We start from the raw sequence: 21,020 nt of genomic DNA, 5'->3' as shown, positions 1-21,020 counted from the left end.
TTCTTAGTCTCACGAAACTAATTTTACAGCTACAAAAGTAAGAGGGAGCCATCATCTCATTTGAGATCTAAATGGATAATAGTAAATTCCCCAGTACATTTTAATTCAGCTATTTAATGCACAACTCTTTGATGTTCTTTCGTTGAATAAATATGATACCTTCAAGGACACATTCACCTGTACATCATTCAACATTTGATATATCCCAGCTAGTGTTCTCTCTAAGCTGAGTTAGTGTGAGATAGCTCACAGATTTTTAGCCTCTGGCTCACACATTTTTGTCTTAGCTCAAAAAGGATGGCTCCAGAGCAAACTAATTTATGCAGCAGCCAAATTGCTCGCTCACAACTTTAATGCCAGTAGCTCATAAAGTAGAATTTTGGCTCACAAGACTCCACAGCTTAGAGGGAGCATTCATATGACAACAATGCCCAGAAACCAGTGGGAGAATAAGTTAATCTCCCAGGATGCTGAAGAACGTAAGAAACAGCCTTGCTGGATCAGACCAGTGGTCCACCTAGTCTAGCCTGCTGTCTCACACAGTGGCCAACAAGTTATTCTGCAGGGCCAACAACAGGGCACAGAGGCTAAGGTCCCTGATACTATCTCCTAGCACTGGTATTCAGAAGTTTACTACCAGCTTAGCAGCTGACCTGAATCATCATTATTCAATAGCAGCACTTCAGAGGGAGATTCTTGCATGAACTGCTCAGTTCAATATCTGTTTAGGCCTTAATAACAGGAATGGCATTGAACAGACTTACAGTGCCATCCTAAGCAAAATTACACAGTTCTAAGCCCATTGAAATAAATGGGTTTAGTAACGTGTAACTCTGCTCAGGACTGCAATGTTAGTGGGAAGCAGTAGCTGAGGAAGATTGTGTGATCATCCATTACTTTTGTGTAATCACTTAAGAACATAAGGGAAGCCATGTTGGACCAGGCGAATGGCCTATCCAGTCCAACACTCTGTGTCACACAGTAGCTCAAACCCAGGTGCCATCAGGAGGTCCACCAGCGGGGCCAGAGCTCCAGAAGCCCTCCACCTGTTGCCCTCCCCCAGCACCAAGAATACAGAGCATCACTGCTCCAGACACAGTGTTCCATCTATACCTTGTGGCTAATAGCCACTGATGGACTGCTGCTCCATATGTTTATCCAACCTCCCCTTGAAGCTATGCTTGTAGCCACCACCACTTCCTGCAGCACATCTTCCTTTTCACTGTCTACATTTTTTCTCTCTATGCCAATGTATATCTATCTGCCAAGTACTCACTGCAAGCAGCCGATTAAGTGGGTTGACAAAATTGTACGTGCCCAATCTGTTAGCGTTTAAGCAACCTTCCTTTTTTTGTTGTTGACATTTTCATATATCCTTGGTAGGCTGAAGATGCAGTCCTGCACACAGCTGTTTGGGAATAAGTCTCATTAATCCCAGTGGGACTCACTTCCAAACAAAGATGCACAGAAACCGGCTATCTTGGATCTCAGTAATGTTATCAAAGAAGAGCAGATTGATTTAAACACACATTACCGTTTTTCAAGCCATCATATCCCATTGAGTGTCGGATTTCTTTCAAGGTGGAACCATGGGCTCCAAGTTCCACCATTCCCATGGCAATTGCAATGCCCAGTGGGGAGAATATAATGTTTTCATCTTCCCCTGTGGCTCTCAGCTGATTGTAAACGTTCACAGAAAATTCGGCAATGGTTTCATCGGGAAAGCTAGTGCTGAAGGCCTCGCTTTGCAAAACGAACAGGGACAGCAGTCCAAGGAGGAGCATGTTGCAAGAGTTTCTGATCTGCAAGGCAAGATACGGAGATGGCAAATGAGTCTTACATTGTACAGTTGGGATAATTAAACTCTATTAAATCGATATATGAAAAATAGGGGTGCTGTTTAAAAAAACAAATGAGACATAATTAAAAGCAACAGACACAAAATCAGATAAATGTATTATTATTTATTTATATACCACCATCAAAGGGCAGAGCACAGCGCGAGATGACAGATCCCTCTCCAGAGAAATTTTTAATCTAAAGTTTGACACGGGGGAGATAACAGAGGCAGGCAGGGGAGAAAGAAGTGGAGAGAATCGGAGGGAGAATGTACATTTGTTCCGGTTTCATTCAGTTTAGATTCGGCAAGGAAGGGGAGCTGTGTGAAATGCTTCATGAAAAAAAAGCTAATTTTGAGGTGGGTTTGAAGGAAATGAATACATAGGTGAATGCTACATGTCCCTAAAAAAGCAAGTGCTGGGGGGAGGGGAAGATAGATGGAACATAGCACAGTGCTAGGGAAAGGGGGATTTAACACTTCCTTCCACTCCACACCATTTTACCAGCTGAAATGCTCCCCCCCCCCCCACTGCTTTAAGCCTTGGCAGGGGGGAAAAGACAGGCAACCTAATGATGCCTGTCTTTTTCTCCACTGGAACATAATTCAGTTGCAATGTTCCCTCTAAGCTGTGGAGTCTTGTGAGCAACAATTCTACTTTGTGAGCTACTGCCATTAAAGTTGTGAGCAGGCAATTTGGCTACTGCATAAATTACTTTGCTCTGGAATCATCATTCCTGAGCTAAGACAAAAATATGTGAGCCAGAGGCTAAAAAATTGTGAGCTAGCTCACACTAACTCAGCTTAGAGGGAACACTGGTGGGAAGGCATTTTCACTATAGCCTTGATCCATATCAGATCCCCTCCAGCTGCTTTATAGGGCAAATAACACATCTAGAGTTCCAGTCATGGATGCCCAGTATTACATATAGTTTGGTCCCTACAGTTGCCTGGTTCACCCGCAGACAGGTCAGTAAACCCATTGGCTCTCCTTCAGGAGATGTTTCGTTGGCCAAATTCTGTCAAAGGAGGTTAAGTCTATTTCTGCCCCATGGATCAACGGAAAGATGGTCAGAAGCTAAAAAGGAAGAAAGAAAATGACTCAGAAGAAGAGCTGAATGGCCAACTAGGAAATCAGACTGCAGGAAACTGGTGAATGCTAAAAACAGCTGCCAGGGGACCAGTCTGGACCAGGACCATTGTATGGCGGAAGCAAACGTTTAACCCTTTCCCCTGTTTCTCCAGTGGAATCACCATATCTAGAACTGGTATTTATTCCCAGAAAGAAACATACAGGCTTACATACATGTTGGCTGCAATTAGGGTTGTCAACCTCCAGGTAGCATCTGGAGACCTCTCACTATTCCAACTGATCTCCAGACAAGCAAGTTCCCCTGGAGAAAATGGCTGCTTTGGAGGGTAGACTCTTTGGAGGGTGGACTCTATGGCATTATACCCACTCTTCCCCTCCACCTAACCAGGCTTCATCTCCAAAATCTCCAGGTATTTCCCATCCTGAGAGTTATTTCCCAAACTGAGAGTCAGTTTGGTGTAGTGGGTAGGATCGTGGACTCTAATCTGGGAGAACTGAGTTTGATTCCCCACTCCTCCTCCACATGCAGCCAGTTCGGTGATCTTGGGCCAGTCACAATTCTCTCAGAGCAGTTTCTGTCAAGAGCTCTCTCAGCCCCACCCACCTCACAGGGTGTCTGTTGTGGGGAGGGGAAGGGAAAGGAGTTTGTAAGCCGCTCTGAGACACCTTTGGGTAGTGAAGGGTGGGGTAAAATTCCAAACTCCTCTTCTTCATCTCAGAGCTGGTAACCCTAGCTGCAGTCCTAAAGACACTTTCCTAGGAATAAGCCCTATTGAATAACCTGGGACTTACTTCTGAGTAGGAAGAAATATCCTCTTTCTGAGGGATTTACAGTTATGAAAGCAGCAAAGGGGAAAATCTGTTTGAGCCCCCCAGTGGCTACTTCGAGTGCTTAAAAAAAAAAAAGGTAGTTCTGCACCAGATTTCATGTCACACTTAACTCTAAGAGACTCTATAGCACCTCCAGACTGAATTCTCCTCTTTGTCAGACATCAAGAGACACTCATTCAAAAGGGTCTCAAATGTAAATACCGGAGACTATCACATTCTTTTGTCAGGGAGACTTTTGCCAGCAAAACATTCAGCCAGGGAAAAAAAAAACACTGCCATTATGCAAGAAGTATATAAATCTCTGCAACGCCCCAGCCTAAAAGTTCAGTCTTGGCATCTTGTTTGACCACGACATGGTTCATTTGGGCCTGTTTAATAGGTCATTTGCGTTCCTGTTTGCAGTGACCTTCTGAGATAATAATGCTTAACATTTAGACGGTGTCTGTTATTAGCACAGTGCTCCACAAACATTATCCAATTAGCTCTCATGACAGCTCAGAGTGGTGCATAATTAAATATTATTAAGCCCATTTTATAGATGAAGAAACACAGAGTAATAGGCCGTTCTGTGTGTTTTGGCAACAGTACTGGAGGCCAGCTTCACACGTAACGTGTCAGACTGCAGAGGTGGGAGAAAGGCCTTGGTTGAAGGCTTCCCACGAAAACACTGCCTGCCAGGTACAGAGCTCGCATCAGGAGGAGGAGGCGAGGCTATAAACGTTCCCTTCAACATCTTGTTTTCTGTACGGAGAGAGGTTGTTTGTTTTAAATAGAAGACCATCTCAGAATGTGATTCTTTTCTAGCATTCTAAAAGTGTGTAGTTTAGGAACAGACTTGTGTATTTTTTAATTTGTTTACCTGATTTATATCCCGCATTTCTCCCCACTGGGGACCCAAAGGGGCTTACATTGTTCTCCTCTCCTCTACTTGATCCTCACAACAATCCTGTGAGGTAGGTTAAGCTGAGAGAGCGTGACTGGCCCAAGGTCACCCAGCGAGCTGCCATGGCAGAGGAGGGTTTCGAACCTGCATCTCTCAGATCTGCATCCAGCACTCTTAACCACTACACCATTGTTAGCAGATGAGCTGAATATTTGCTTTTATGTATTTATGTTTGCTGACACACACTCACTGCCATGGACTGTGACTATGACTCCCTATGGGTTTGGGAAAACTGTGTGCTCTGAATACTGTGACTGCTTCACCTAAGAGATGCTCTGCCTGCACTTTATGCTAATGAGGTTTGCACTCACACAGCCCCAGCCTGAGGAAGAAGAAAGCATCGCCATTGTGGGTCAGCACAAACGACAACTTTTATGGTTTCAACCACCATGCATGAACTGTAAGGAGACAGGTAACCCTTGGTATCTGCTTTGCTTCTAAAAAGACAGTTTCCTGTTGAATGGTTGTTTTATGGCTTGGGACCAAGCTACATCCATCTACACATCAATGGTTGCCTTGGTATCATCTTCACACCTTGACCAGATGCATCCCCTGAGTTAAAGGTTTAGATTTCAATATTGCCCACTCCTCTTAGGTAGGCAAGTCATTGCTTAATAACCAATAGTGTTAGTTCTTGGGACGGACCACAGGTGGGAAGGACAAGGAGGATGGCACCAATGCCAGCCCCCAAGAGCCCCCCTATATAAAGTGAGGTTCAACAGTTTGAACCCCGCTAGCCATCTTCTCTCTTAAGCTATTTACTCACAGCTCTGCTGTATAAGTAACTCTTTGTTCTTACTGACCTCGTGGCCTGCAGCCACAAAGGTCCACATGTGTTTGGCAGGTTCCAACCGTGTGCATATAGATTTCCTATAGTTATTCTAGTCTTATTCCTGTATTCTTTGTTGAGAAGGTCAAGCTTCGGATCAGATAAGTATTTGCTACTTCCCTTCCCATCCTTTAGTATAAAAGTGACTATTTCCTACTCCTGTAACCCTGAGAAACTTGTATGATTGTGCGTGTGATTCCGTTTTTGTATGTATGTGAACCAAATATTATTACTTAGTAAAAAGAACAACTTGATTTCAAAGTACTAGTCTCATCTCCATTAATACCACTGGGAAATTCCTTGGGTCGGTTTTGGACTTCTGTATACACAGGCAAAAGGACCCCAAACATTTAGTCTTGCCTCTGCTGTAGATAAAGCAGTTTGGCTAACACCATGCTGGCTCTCTGGCTCATAACTCAGCTGCTAAGGGACAAGAAAGATGCAACAGGATAGCAGGAAGCAGATCACAGCCTTTTTAAAAGCTGAAAATCCACAGGTCAGAAAACCCACAGGGAGGGCAGGATAGCAGGAAGCCTTTTTAAAGGCTGAAAACCCATAGGGAGGGCAGAGTTTGGACCAAGGCCCAGTATGGGAGGGTTTTTTAAACCCTTTCCTACCTGTGTCATTTTCCTGACACAAATCTCCCCATTACTACAGCACAGGGGAAACATACACATGGTTAGAGACACATCTCAGCCTCTCTCTGTGTTGCCTGCTGGTCTTTGGGTCTTCTTTTTTAAAATCAGCATCACACCATCATTTCATGTAAGCTGCCTTGAACCACGAGGAAAGGCAGCATAAAATGTTTTAATTAATAAATAAACAAATTTCTGGCAAATACCTGGAAGTGACATCATGTGGCTGGTGTGAAGTCAATGCAACACTCTAGGATTCAGGCAAAACTCTATGGTAAAACCATATCTTGTTTGAACACTTGGAGCATCACATTGATGGCAAACCAGTGATGCGCTGGGGGGGGGGATGGGGGATGATGTTATGCTGGTGGTGCAACTTCTGGAAAATACCTAGAAGTGACATTGCACCACCAGTGCAAAATCAATCCCCCCCCCCATCTCCACCCCTTCCTCTCCCACTGGTTGTCATTGGCTGGCAATTCTACTTGTGGTTCAAGTTTTATGCAAGTAAATGGATTTTGTTGTTGTTCAGTCGCACAGTCGAGTCCAACTCTTCATGACCCCATGGATCAGATGACGCCAGGCCTTCCTGTCTTCCGCCGTCCTCTGAAGTTTGCTCAATTTCATGTTCGTTGCATCTATGACACTGTCTAACCATCTCATCCTTTGCTGTCCCCGTCTTCTTTGACCTTCAATCTTTAGGAGCCTACAAATTTAGCATTTTCTCAGAAGAACAAGGGTCACGGAGAAACACCAATTGTAAAATGCTCGTATTTATATATTGGACTGCCAGCTGTTATCTGATTAGCATTGAAACTGTGGTTTCAGGGGTGTCCCTTTCTTTGTTTAGCAAGAGACTCCTCTCTTCTCCGGAAGCTCCTGTTGCATAGACCTCTGCAACACAGGATTAACACAAATGTTGTGCTCACCACGACACATGCCACTTCAAGCATTTCAGCCCCAGCACCCAGTTTTGTTGAACCATTCAGGCCCTGTTCTTCTGCTAGGATTTTTAAAGTCATGTTATCTATAACCTTTTCAAATGAATCAATAAGAAGGTGGGCTTATAGCAAGTCAGACCACTGGCCCACCTAATTCAGTAGTCTTCAGACATGGGATGGGACCCTCAGATGGTCTGTGAGTGCCGATGCCAACTCTGGTTGGAGGAAATCCTGTAGATTTGAAGGTGGTGCCCGAGGAATAGGGCTGCCAAACCGCGGCAGGGGATCCGTGCGTCATCGTAGGATTGCTGCCGCGGGGGGACAGCGATCCGCGTTGCACCAGCGTCGCCAGGATGTGACGCTACGTGTTGCCCTGGCAACGGGACGCCAAACAGACCCATTGCCAGAGCGACGCGTAGCGTCACATCCTGGCGATGCCGGTGCAATGCGGATCGCTATCCCCCTGCGGCAGCGATCCTGCGACGACGCACGGATCCCCCGCCACGGTTTGGCAGCCCTACCGAGGAAGGTGGAGTCTGGGCAGGACAAGGAGCTCAGCAGGTATGTGACGCCATCAAGTCCACCTTCCAGAACCGCCTTTTCTTCCCAGGGAACGGATCTCTGTAGTCTGGAGGTTGCAAGGGGGCCCAGGAGATTCCAAGAGAACTCCAGGCCTCCATTTTGTGAACCTCTACAGCAATACTCCCTCTAAGCTGTGGAGTCTTGTGAGCAAAAATTCTACTTTGTGAGCTACTGGCATGAAAGTTGTGAGCAATCGATTTGGCTACTGCATAAATTAGTTTGCTCTGGAGCCATCCTTCCTGAGCGGAGACAAAAATGTGTGAGCCGGAGGCTAAAAAACTGTGAGCTAGCTCACACTAACTCAGCTTAGAGGGAACACCGCTCTACAGTACTGCTGCTGTTATCTTTTTGGAAAGAAAGATCTGCTGCTACTGAGCATAGGCAGAGAGTACCTCCTGCTTCTCTACAGTACATGCTAAGAGGCACCGCGGAATGGCGAGGAGAGGTCACTCAACCTGGAAGTCCTTCTGGGAGTACAGGCAGCCCTCTCTTGTCGTGCCTTGTGCTGTTAAATGGAGGCACACCTGGCCTGACGTGGCCATCTGGCTGCATATTCTTCTGCAAGTGCATGCCCTGGGAGTTAAAGCCAAGTGTGAACGGCTTCCCAGAATCTTTGCATACCTATGAAATGCTTCTGCGCTTTGTTCCTGGCATGTGCCCCTTCGTTTCTGAAGGAGAATAGCCATGGAAACACACAAAATCTGCATATCTGCATAAGCTAAGGATCAGGAACGCAAAACCCCTTACCATCTAAATCTCTATTATTTGACCGCTTTTGTTGCGGTAGAGTAAGGAAAAAAAATAAACAAAGGGGCTAAGCCCTAACCCCCTGTTGGCTTTGAACGTTACTGGAGGCTCAACTAGCTATTTCAGCAGCCTCGTAAAAGCGATTTAACATTTTCCTAGAGGAGCTGGAGAAACATCTTCCACTCTGTGACGTATGACTGTCATTATTTCTTTGGAGGGCTGTAAGGCAAACAATTCATCCAAATATAAACAGATACCAACACTTATTCATTCCTTGCCTCGTTTCAGTTTTATTCTTTAATGGGCGCTTGGAAAAGGAAAGGAAAAAAACCAGACTCTTCTAAGGGGATTTTAACCAAAGTCCTACTTCTGCCATGGGCTTATTCAGGGTTGCCAGCCTCCAGATGGGCCCTGGAGATCTCCTGGAATCACAACTAAACTCCAGACGGCAGAGCTCCGTTCCCCTGGAGAAAATGGCTGCTTTGGAGCATGCACCCTATGGCATTACTCTGCCAAGGCCTCTTCACATTACTCTGCCCTACCCAGGCTCCACTCCCCGGATAGCCAGAAGTTTCTCAAACCAAGACTGGCAACCCTGCATTGCAGGGTTTGAGGGTGGAGCCTAGACAGTTTGGGGTTTGGGGAGGGAAGGGACCTAAGCAGGGTATAGCAGAATCCACCATAGAGTCCACCCTCCAAACCAGCCACTTTCTCCAGGTGACCTGACCTCTGTCGTCTGGAGATTAGCTGTAATTCCAGGGGATCTCCAGGGCCCATCTGGAGGCTGGCACCCCTGAATAAGTCCATGGCAGAAGTAGGACTTCAGTTAAAATCCCCTTAGCAGAGTCTGGTTTTTGCTCCCCCTTTTCCAAGCACCCATTAAAGCATCAAACTGAAAAGAGGCAAGGAATGAATAAGTCTTGGTATCTGTTTATATTTGGATGAACTGTTTGCTTTACAGCCCTTGAAAGAAATAATGACAGTCATACGTCGGAAATCACTTCCACGGGAGAAAACGGCAGCTTTGGCAGGTAGACTCTATGGCATAATACCCTGCCAAGGGCCCTCGCCTTCCCGAACTCTGCCCTCCTCAGCCTCCACCCTCCCCAAATCTCCAGGTACTTCCCAACCCAGTTGGCAACCCTACAGGGCAACATACCATCAAGTTGCCAAATCATTATGTAAGTAGTAAGTAATGCCACTTGGTACTTTTTAACCCACCAGCTCGATCACCATTAAAGTAAGTTTCCATACTTGAAAACGCAACTCATCCATCTGATGAGCAAAAGGCCCAGGATAATTAGATGTTCAAACAGAAATGCTGCTTTTGCAGGGTAGCACTATCATAACTCTACACCCTTGGTTTGTTTGTTTGTTTTACTCCCCCCCTCCCCCAACTCATTTAAACTTATAAATGCAAGGTCCGTGTCACAGAGATGCTTTGCAAAGTCCCCGTCACCTCTCAAGAAATACAGGCATGCCTCCACATACAGCCTGCTTATCATGTTGACAGGCACTTTATTAGTTTGATGTAGATAAGATCCAATGAGAGAGCATGCACAAGAGCATGCACAAGAGCATGCAGTGGTATATTAGGCCTCTGCAGTGCAATCCTATGCAGAGTTCTTCCAGTTTGAACTTGCTGAAATAAACCCATCTGGCATAGGATTGCACTGTTCAGTACTACCTCCTAGTCTAAGATCTCTAAGACAGCATCCAAGCTGATAACCTTCACAGAAAACAATAAAAAGCAAATAAAAAAACTTGGCACCGAAAGCAATTCAAGCATCGGCATCATGTGCACGTTTATGCATCATGTTATCTATATACAACAAGCCATATATCAATTAAAACCCTAAAGCTATTAGCAACAAATACTGGCAGGAAAAATGGCGGCAGATAGATATAAAAATAGCAGCAAGCATAAAATGATAATTTAACATCAGATTAATAAAAGACAGGAGATTATCACCCAAAAAATGTAACATTATGTATTCAAGGCCTGGCAGAACAAAAGCATTTGTACTTGGTTCCTGAAACTGAACAGTGAAGGTACCAATGGGAGAGAGTTTTAATGAGGATATACTTAGATTTTAACCACATTCCTAGGGTTGCCTATTGCAGTTTGGGAAATTCCTGGAGATTTGTAGGCAGTGCATGGGGAGGGAAAAGTTTGGGCAGAGGGAGGAGGAGGAGGAGAAGAGTGGATTTATACCCTGCCCTTCACTACCCAAAGGAGTCCCAGAGAGGCTTACAATCTCCTTTCCCTTCCCACAACAGACACCCTGTGAGGGAGGTGGGGCTGAGAGAGCTCTTTGAGAACTGCTCGTGAGAGAAGAGCTCTGAAAGAACTTGTAACTGACCCAAGGTCACACCAGCAGCTGCACATGGAGGAGTTCTCGGTTCTTCCAGATAACACTCTGCACTCCTAACCATTACATCAAACTGGCTGTCCAGGAAGGAGTTCAGTGGGGGTGTGATGCCATGGATTACATTCTCCAAAGTGGCAGTTTCCTGCCATTTCTTCCAGGCAATCTGATCTCTAAAGTCAACATAGACATGGACACATGAAGCTGCCTTCTACTGAATCTACCACCGGTCTATTAAGGTCAGTCTTGTCTACTCAGACTGGCAGTTGGCTCTCCAGGGTCTCAGACAGAGATCTTTCATATAACCTATTACCCCATACTTTAAAAACAAAACAAAACTGGAAGTGGTGGGGATTGAATTAGGACCTTCTGCTGTTAGCCGAATTGCTTTATTTACAGCAATTGGCAATTTATAAATGGGTTCTTGCCAATTTATACCAAGGTCCTGATCCCACCAAGGGTTACCAGTAAAGGATTCGAGGCTGTTGTAGTTAAAATCGATGTCTTTTACTAGAAATATATCTCATACAAACAATACTGATGCACTCAGGGGTCATTTCGTAGAAAAAGAGCTAGGGGGACTCATTAGCATAACTCATTAGCATATGCCACACCCCCTGACATCACCGGAAGTGTGTCCTCCCCATAGCCGGCAGCGACCTCCAACGGGCACCAGCAGGGAGGAGCTCCAGGCCCCGCCCTCCCGCACCTCACCCGGGGGGATGGCGTCCCCCCGCGTCCCCCCCCAAATGACCCCTGGATGCACTCATACATTCAATCAAGTTCCGAAGAATTACAGTAGGAAATAAGCACAGTTGCATTAGCAGGTAGGGGTGATGGTGGGCGATACTCATCTGTCCTGCAGTTTGGCTGTTCCAATGAAGAATGGATGGGAAGAAATGGAAACAAAGGGAGTCCACACGACCAGAACCAGCCGGAACGCGTGGGTCTCTTGACTGCAGATCAAGAGATTAATAGTAGAGGCAAGGGTTGGGGATAGCAAGTGGGACTTAAGAGGGGTAAAGCAGACAGGGGTTGTCTTGGGGGGAATGCTAGTTAACCAGGAGGGGCCATGTGACTGGTTCTCTCCTTTTATAGGGGGTACAAGAGGTGGGTGGCACCTGTGCCAACCTCTTGACCCACCTACCTGTTAGTCCGTCCCAAAAACAATCCTATTGGTTGCAGGTAGGGAGGGTGGTTACCTAGGAGGGATGGCCAATATTGTAACCTAAAACCTTACTCGAAGTATTGGCATCTGGACAGGTGTGAAATCCAGGCGTCAGGATGCTTCATTGTAGTGCTGATAAAGTTGGCCAGTTCCTTTGATAACCAGATGTCCATCTGGCAGGAAATTCCAGCTCAGGAACAAAGCAGTTGATGGGTGATACGGTGACCACAAGCAGCTTTGCTATGGTGGCTGTCTCTTCCCAAAGTTGTTGTTTCATTGCGAACAATAATGGAGGTTTGTGCTTCTTCACCAGGCTGGGCAACTGAGTTACTGAAACCTTATTTACATATAAGGTATGTGCAGGCACCCTCTATGTGTGTCATCACAACAGGTGACCTAAAGTGTACAATTCTCTGAGCCTATGTGTATGTGCACAGTCCATTGTGTAGCAATAAGCAGTTCGTAAAACAAATATCAGGCTTGTTCCCTAACACTGCATGCTAAGCAGATGCTTTACTGCTGAACAATGTGCTCTCCTTGGAGATCTATGGAACTGGAGAACAGCTGTAGTTCTGTTAAAATTCCATGGCCTCCTGGGATGTTGGCAACCCTACATGTTCCACATAAGATGTAACTTGGCAGATTTGTAGTTCATGTCCAAAATGGTAATGAAATGGTAGAGGAGTTTAGTTCTCAATTCTGCGAGGACAAACAATGCAGCCACACTTCAAAATATTAGGGACACTTCAAAGATGAGCCATGGATAAGACAATCCTACAGCCCTGGCGACACAAGCACTGGGTTATTCCAATATAATTTTACACCGGTGCATCTCTGGACTTTAATCAATACGAATATGCAATCCTAAACAGAGTTATGCCCTGCAAAATCCATTGAGGTCAGTGGGGTTACACCAGCATACGTCTGTTTAGGATTGTATCATCAGTCTCTTGTGCTGGGTTATCGAGAAGAAGTGCATAGTTGGTATTGTACAGCTCTGTTGCTGGCATCACTTGAGCATACGCTCACGCTGTTTAAGTCCCATAGCTTAACTCAGTCACGATCATGCCAAATGCTTTTCAGTGGAATTCCAATACATTTCACACTGATAGCCACATTGGTTGAAAGCAAATTCTCAAACCAAAATAAACCAAAAAGTATTATGTAACTTTTGGTTTTGGATTACGCATTGAGAGAACATTGAAAATTAGTGGCCATGGGAGAAGATTTTTCATTTTCTCAGCACTGAAATTGTGCCCCCCATTCACCAAAATTCACACCAGAGTTTCCTCCTTCTCCAGCACATAACTGAACTTGGGTCTGCAAGGAGATACTGCTTTCCCCAAACTTAGGGTTGCCTTCTCCTTAAAGCAATAAAGAGAAAATCATTACAAAAAGGATGGAAACAATATTACCGGGAATAATGAAACTCAGATCTTTCCACATTTGGAGCATGACAAGCTGCTACAATAAGCCATGTTGTTTTTGGTGTGACACTTCACAAATTCTACCACTGCATAAGTGACTCGGGGACTTCTTAGTCCCTGAACAGACGATTTGTATTTACCCACCTGCACTAGAGCTAAATCTGAGACTGGTGGGCTGAGATATGGCCCCATCTCCCAAGAGTGGAATCTATCAGAGCTATGTTGTGCAGCAAGGAAACGTGATTGTGTAACACACTGAAAAAACATTTACAGATGCTGGCAGTTTTCTCAAGGTAAAAACAACCTGTCAGGAAATGGGTTAGCACTTCTGAAATTCTGCAAAGGCTCAAATGTCAGCTCTCCCCCACATCCTTTACAGATGTGCTAACCTGAGCCTATGAATGTTCACCCAGAATAAAGGCACAGCAGATTTAATGTACCATACTCCAAAGTAAGTGTGCATAGAATTTTGAACTAAACGATTTTGGGATACAATCCACACGAGTATTACTTTCCTCTAAATGCTCTAATGAAAAGCCACCTCTGAGAGTCAGGGAACCCCAAGGGACTGTAATATAGTACAGGAGGTTACAGCGATATGGGGAAATCGGCTGAAATTATTCTCCCCAGTAAGAATTTTTGTTTTGTTTGTGGGGCTTGCCTCACGTGCACAGGAGTGACGAGGAAATATTTCTGCCGGTTTTCTCTGCCTCCCACAGTTCCCTAACCAACATTTTCCCATGATTCAAGAAGATCCCCAACCCTGAGAAATACTTGGGGGGGGGGCACTGTGTGTGGGGCTGCTTGGGGGAAGGTACTTTAAAAATCCCTTCTACAAACTTGCAGTATTTGTGGAATACATCATGGTGCAGTAGTTAGCTGGCCTAGAATCTTGGCAAACCAGGTTCGGATCCCCCTTTGCCATGGAAACCTGTGGGATGACCTTGGACCAGTCATTCTCTCTGAGCCTGACCTGTCTCACAGGTAGTGTTGCTACCCTAGTGCTGGCAACTGGCAAGAGACAATGAAGGGCAGGAACAGGTAAATTGCTCTGGCTCCAACAGAACTTTCAGTATAAACCGGGAAGTGACTCCATCAAGTTGGGGCAATACTCTAGGGTTCCACTGAAACTCTATGGTAAAACCAGATTCTGGTTTGTTCAAGAACTGACACTGTGACAGTGGACACCGTGACTTGCCCAGAACTTTCAGTATAAACCGGGAACTTTCAGTATAAACCGGGAAGTGACTCCATCAAGTTGGGGCAATACTCTAGGGTTCCACTGAAACTCTATGGTAAAACCAGATTCTGGTTTGTTCAAGAACTGACACTGTGACAGTGGACACCGTGACTTTCCCAGTACTTTGATCCATCTTGGGCACACATCTTTGGTGTAGCGGTTAGTTCGGTTTAGTGGCTAGGAGCATGGACTCTAGTCTGCAAGAACTGGGTTTGATTCCCCACTCCTCCACACGCGGCTGCTGGAGTGACCTTGGGTCAGTCACAAATTCTTTCAGAGCTGTTCTCTCAAGGGCAGTTCTCCCAGAGCTCTCTCAGCCCCACCTACCTCACAGGGTGTTTGTTGTGGGGAGGGGAAGGGAAAGGAGTTTGTAAGCCACTCTGAGACTCCGTCGGGTAGTGAAGGGCAGGGTATAAATTCGGTCTCCTCCTCCTCCTCCTCCCTCTCACCACCCACAGATGCCTGCACCAATGCTCCCTCTAAGCTGTGGAGTCTTGTGAGCAAAAATTCTACTCTGTGAACGACTGGCGTTAAAGTTGTGAGCCAGCGATTTGGATACCGCATCAGTTAGTTTGCTCTGGAGCCCTCCTTCCTGAGCCAAGACAAAAATGTGTGAGCCAGAGGCTAAAAAACTGTGAGCTAGCTCACACTAACTCAGCTTAGAGGGAACACTGGCCTGCACCACCCTCATGCCCTTTGCTATGCCAGGCAGTGTGCACTGGGAGCATGGATGGCGGAGTGCTTGCAAGCAGCAGGTGGGACCCCCAGCCTCCTGCTTCCTCATGTTGCACCAGCTGGCCGTCCTAATGCGCATACAGCCAACTCCACACTTTTTAAACCCCCTGAGCGAAGAGCTCTCGGGAACACTCCCATCCTACCAACACGAGGGGTCCAATAAAGGCTCATTGGCATCACTGTGAATGATGGTCTTCATTTCACATTTATCAACAGTATATGCCAATTAAAAAAAACATGGAGGGGGGGGGAGAAACACAAAGCATCCAAAACCTAAAAAATGCTAATTTCACATTCTGTCGATTGGCGCAGAAAGCCCTGCGGGGCGAGTCGGAGGTCTCCGCCGGCTCCTGCTGACTCTGCTCTGATGCTGTTGCTGCAGCGGAAATTAAAAATCATTACACTTGCCCCTTTAGTCTGCTCAGCCTGGGTCAGAGACTCAGCTGTGAAAGAGATAAGGGATTCCTTCGGTGTGCTTTAACAGCTGAAGGAATGCCATTTCGGTCTTTTCTGCTCCAATCCTTTCTCGCTCAGGTCTCCATCCTGGTTCACTTTGTCCACATAGATTCAGTCTTACAAAGAACAAAATAAATCTGCAGATGCTTTATCCTTGACTTCAAAATGCGAGTCACAGATACAGGAAGACCCGGTTAAAATCAGCCCTGGTGGAAGCTCGTGCCACAGATTAAGATGACTCAACCCACCACGATCTTTTAGCATCATTGCCTTCTTGGCCTAACCCTTATGAGGCTGTCCCTGAGAGAACTGGTCTTGTTCCTTTTTCATGAAACCACCTATTCCTTGTTAGCTACTTTCAAAATGGCAGGAAAAAGAAATTATTTATAGACAGCGACACCTGTCAAGTGCTCTGCCTTTGGCGGACGGCTCCCCTTTTCCGGCTTTCATTCTCTGTTTCGAGCTATTTCAAGAAGCAAGGGGAAGCCCCCAAAAGAGCAGAAGGATCATGCCAGGCGGAAAACGAAGCCGTTGTCATTACTGATTCCAGCCACCCACCCTCTTGAGAAGACACTGATTGGAACCCTGCTCTTCTCAACCCCCTCTGCAAACAGCAAGAGAAGAACACTAGAGAAACCGGAACTGCCGTGATGGCGGAGAAACAAAAAAGAGGCAGCGCAGTTAACTGAGAATATTTCTACACCCAAGGACAAATGTGGAGTCGCCAGTCGTTAGATGGCTGTGTAAAAGGAGGGCATTCCTAGCTCGGGAGTACAGAAAACACACAGCTCAATCCTAGCCAGACGTTCTGCCCTTCCATCTGCAGTTATTCAAGGCAGGTACAATAAAAACCCCTACCCTGAAAGGCTATGTTCATGTACTTTATGGGAAGCTGAATCGGTAGAGCATATGTTTTTCAACTGCTCATTCTACAGAGAGGCTGGTCTTAAAATTATTAGCCCATTGGTTGATAGGTGTCCCGGCTCCAACAATCCGGGCCTCTCTCACGAGCCCCCGCTTGAGCCCCACCCCGAAGCTTCCCCGCTTACCGCGACCATCAACAGCCTCGGAGGGAAGCCCTGGAGCCCCGAAACGGGTGAAGAGACAAATGGCCAGGAGGAGGGGGGCGACGGGAGCAACGAGCACCCCGACAGAATTCGGCCACTCCCCCACAGGGCGCGTCCCCGTGTACGCGGCAACAGGGCGGGTCCCCAAGTGACGTCGCCACCACCGAGGCCCTCGGGGCTATTGCACCCCGGCACAGGTGGCCGGGCAACAGCCTCCACGCTCCTTGCTCCGGGTAGGGTCGAAATGCCCCCAACACCTGGCAGAGTATTGGAGCTCTTATAGGGAGGCGGGACCACCTGTGATTGACAGCCCGGCGTCCAGTCGGAATGAGGGATGGGGTGGTGGGAAGGATAAAAGGGGAACGGAAAGGGAGACCGGGGAGGAAGAAAGGCGGAGTTGAGAATGGAGATGGGCTGACTGAGAGTCGTAGGGAGAGACAACAAGGCAGACGTCTCCCCTGGCTCTCGCAGGTGCAGGTTTGCCTTTGGTGACGGAACCAGGTAGCCGGCCCTATTCTGAGGTCTCCCATTCCCCTTTAAGGGGGGCACCATTCTTTGGGAACGGCGACTGGAGGCAAAGACTCTCCCTTGGAGCAGGCTGGGGCGTCACAATAGGAAACCCGGTCACATTAATACAAACAAAGCAAGTCTTCACTGGCTTCTATCAGATAAGAATGCGGAGATTACACATTCAGTTGCTGAGTTCTGTGCATTGATTCTTAGATTGCGGGTGTTGCATTTTAAAAGTTTTTAAATTTAGATTTTTATTCTGTATATTATCTCTGTTTCCCCCCCTTCTTTCTCATATTATGTTTATATTGTATGCTGGTCTTTGGACCATAATAATAAACTAAACTGTTGATTTCAAGGGTTTTATAAAAGGAGCCTGCAACGTGGCTCCGCAGACAAATGTGGCTCAGTACAGAACCAGAAAGTGATATCTGTTTCTGTTAAAGTATATTGGAGGGGGGATGCCAGAATAACTAGTGTGCTACCGGGAATGGCAAGTGACTTTTTTCAGTGGGACAAAGGAGCTTGTTGCTGGAGGGAAGGCGGCCCGGTACAGCCTGATCTCGTCAGATCTCGGAGACCCGGCAGGGTAGGTATGGTCAGGACTTGGATGGGAGACCACCAAGCAAGACTCTGCAGATGAAGACAACAAAAAACCACCTCTGCCTCTTGCTTGCCTTGGAACCCCCTTCGGTGGGGATGCCATAAGTCGGTTCCGACTTGACAGCACTCACGTACCTAATAAGCTTGTTAGAGACGCTTCACAGAAAAAGGAAACGATAGACGTGAACAGTTCAAAAGCAAAACCTGTGCAGACTTCTGCCACTGCATCGAAACCACTGTGCAGGGTGCTCCTGTGTGTATTTCAGTACAATCCTAAGAACACTTGCCTAAGAGTAAGAGGAGGAGGAAGGAGGAGAGGCAGAATAAGTGTTGGTTTTATACCCTGCCCTTCATTCAGCCTGCCAACCTAGCAGTTCGAAAGCAAAAGTAGATAAATAGGTACCACTTTGGTGGGAAGGTAACAGCATTCCGTGCGCCTTGGTGTTTAGTCATGCCGGCCACATGACCACGGAAACGTCTTCGGACAGCGCTGGCTCTTCGGCTTTGAAACGGAGATGAGCACCGCAACCCTAGAGTCGGACTCAACTGGCTTTCGAGCAAGGGAACCTTTACCTTTTACCTTCATTAAGAGTCTCAGAACGGCTTACAGTCACCTTCCTCTCCCCACAACAGACACCCTGTGAGGTAGGTGGGGCTGAGAGAGCTCTGAGAGAACTCAGTTCTCTGAGAACTTTGACTGGCCCAAGGTCACACCAGCAGCAGCATTCTCCAGATTAGAGTCTGCCGCTCTTAACCATTACGCCACACTGGCTCTGAAAAGATCTGAGTAGAATTCTCAGCCGGCAGACCTGCTTAGGATGGCTCCCTTTATTATTTACCAGGAGATCTCGTGCTTGCTGCTTCCTAACAAAGGAAGCACAACAACCAGAATTTGAACTGCAGAGACTTTATGGGTTATTAATTAACATGTCAATGACTAGTAGTGTTAAGTTGAATGGTTTCAGTTATACAAACTGGTTTGCTCACATGGCTTCTTTGTTGATCTCTGGCTCTGAATTTTGACATCATTTGGCTCTTTCACTGCAACAGGTTGCAGACCCCTGCTTCATGCAGATTACCTGCCCTGGCCTGGATGACCCTGGCTAGCCCGATCTCGTCAGATCTCAGAAGCTAAACAGGGCTGACCCTGGTTATTACTTTGCTATTAACCAGTGCAGTCCAGGGTTGCTATGCGGAGGCAGGCAATGGTGAAACACACCTCTGTTTGTCTCTTGCCTTGAAAACCCTCTGGGATGGCTATAAGTGGGCTATGCCTTTATCGCTCTTGCCACTACCACCACCAAGCAATCGGATTTCCTTTAGCACACTGCTGCTTCCAGTTAGACAACAATACACAACTGAACATTTGGAACAGTAGAAAATCCAGCTGTCTACCAGTTTGACTGGACACAGAAATCACAGGTCACTGGACAGAGAGAGTGCCCATACGTTTTCAGACATCATTCGAAGTAGTTGCCAAATCGTATAAAGCTCAAATGGCCCACAGTATCTTCACTTGCGGCCCGTTGCAACGTTACCCATTATGGAAACCTGCTGGATCCCTTAATTTTAAATTCTCCCCATCCTTCCTCCAAGGAATTCATGGCAGCATGCATGGTTGTGTGTGGGCAAGGTTCAGCGATTAGGCACACCGATCCTGATTTGAGCCCATATTTCCAGACTCTGTAAACATCTGGATTGATCAGTAACTCTTATCAATCCAGAGTCCTGACCTTTGCACATCCTGCACCTGTGGACATGTTAAAGAAGGTAGCTTGTTAATTATTGCACTATGTAAGCATCCTTAAGATGCTCTCCCTAGAGTATCTGTTTTCCCCGGTTTCTGTATGTGCAAGTTCCAACCTCACCCCACGGTGGAGGGGTGGGGCAGAGTGTGCATAAAATAAACTCTTGCTGCCTTGAGAGGCAGACTGATTTCTCTACCCTCAAGAGAGCTGTCTTGTGTGATTCCTTCAGTTGTGTTCTCCCTCCCCATCATTTATCCTCACAACAGCCCCGTCAGGCAGGTGAGGATGCACAAGAGCAAATGTGAAAATACAATGCATCACTGAACTGGGGGACAAGGGCGTAAAACATGGAGAGCCACTCTGGAGAAAGGAAGTAGCCCAGGCCCGTAGCTAGCTAGGGGCTGACTGAGGGGGGGGGGCTATGCCCCCACATACGTGGCCAGCCCCCTCCGGGGGGATGCCAGAATCCCCTGGTGGAAGTGGGGCCCCCTCGGTTTCATGCATGGCCTCACTGGTCTTCCTACTTCCATAGCTGGCTTCCCAAAGCCCCTCTCCCTCTCCCCCTGCTCGGCCGCAGCTGGGAGCAGGAAGACCCCCTTGCCTTTGCACCCAGGTGTCTGTGCCAGTGCACCAGCACTGGGGATGGAGAGGGAGCTGCTCCCACTAGGTGAGTCTGCCCAGGAGAGGCTGAGCCGCCAGGAGCCACCCAGCCACCAGCAGCCAGCTTAGTGCAGCCGCCATGTCCTTCCTTCCCTGCTTCCCTCACTTCCCGGGGCAGCGGTGGCTTCTGGGCTTTGCTGGTGCCTACTGCAAAGGTGCTGCTGCAGCTACTCTGCTGACAGGTCCGCGAAGGAGGGGAGGCCAGCTGAGCCTGGGCAGCCGGGTGCACTGGGGCAGCGCAGCGCTGGCACAAACAGGTGGTTTCTTTCCACCCCGCCCAAATTTGGGAAGTTTCGGGATTACTTTAGACGTCGTGATCCTCAATCCTAAATTTGCAGTTATTGGCTGTTCAGTGGAGAATACTCTCGGCACATGCTCAGAGATAAGGGAAGTATAAGGGAACTTTAAAAGTGAACCTCCAGGGCATCTGGAGGGAAAGTGAGCTTTTTTCACCTCTGCTGGCTCTGTCCCTTGATTAGGTAAAGGTAAAGGTTCTCTTGCTCGAAAGCCAGTCAAGTCTGACTCTAGGGTTGTGGTGCTCATCTCCATTTCAAAGTGGAAGAGCCAGCGCTGTCCGATGACATTTCTGTGGTCATGTG

The 21,020-nt window shown here is 47.0% G+C and overlaps 1 protein-coding gene across 1 annotated transcript in view; it reads right to left on the bottom strand.

Moving 5' to 3' along the window:
- The window catches only part of SERPINI1 (serpin peptidase inhibitor, clade I (neuroserpin), member 1), a 142,508-nt gene that overhangs the window by 60,235 nt on the left and 61,253 nt on the right, over positions 1-21,020 (bottom strand). The window contains exon 2 of the mRNA XM_015429459.1: positions 1,535-1,802. Coding sequence (XP_015284945.1) covers positions 1,535-1,784 — 250 coding nt within the window. The 5' untranslated portion in view covers positions 1,785-1,802. The remainder of the gene's footprint in view (positions 1-1,534; positions 1,803-21,020) is intronic.

This window comes from Gekko japonicus, unplaced genomic scaffold, assembly GCF_001447785.1.
Source record: "Gekko japonicus isolate JY-2015 unplaced genomic scaffold, Gekko_japonicus_V1.1 scaffold193, whole genome shotgun sequence".
Lineage (NCBI taxonomy): Eukaryota > Metazoa > Chordata > Lepidosauria > Squamata > Gekkonidae > Gekko > Gekko japonicus.
Note: the sequence above shows the minus strand (reverse complement) of the source record. Positions and strands in the feature narration are given on the sequence as shown.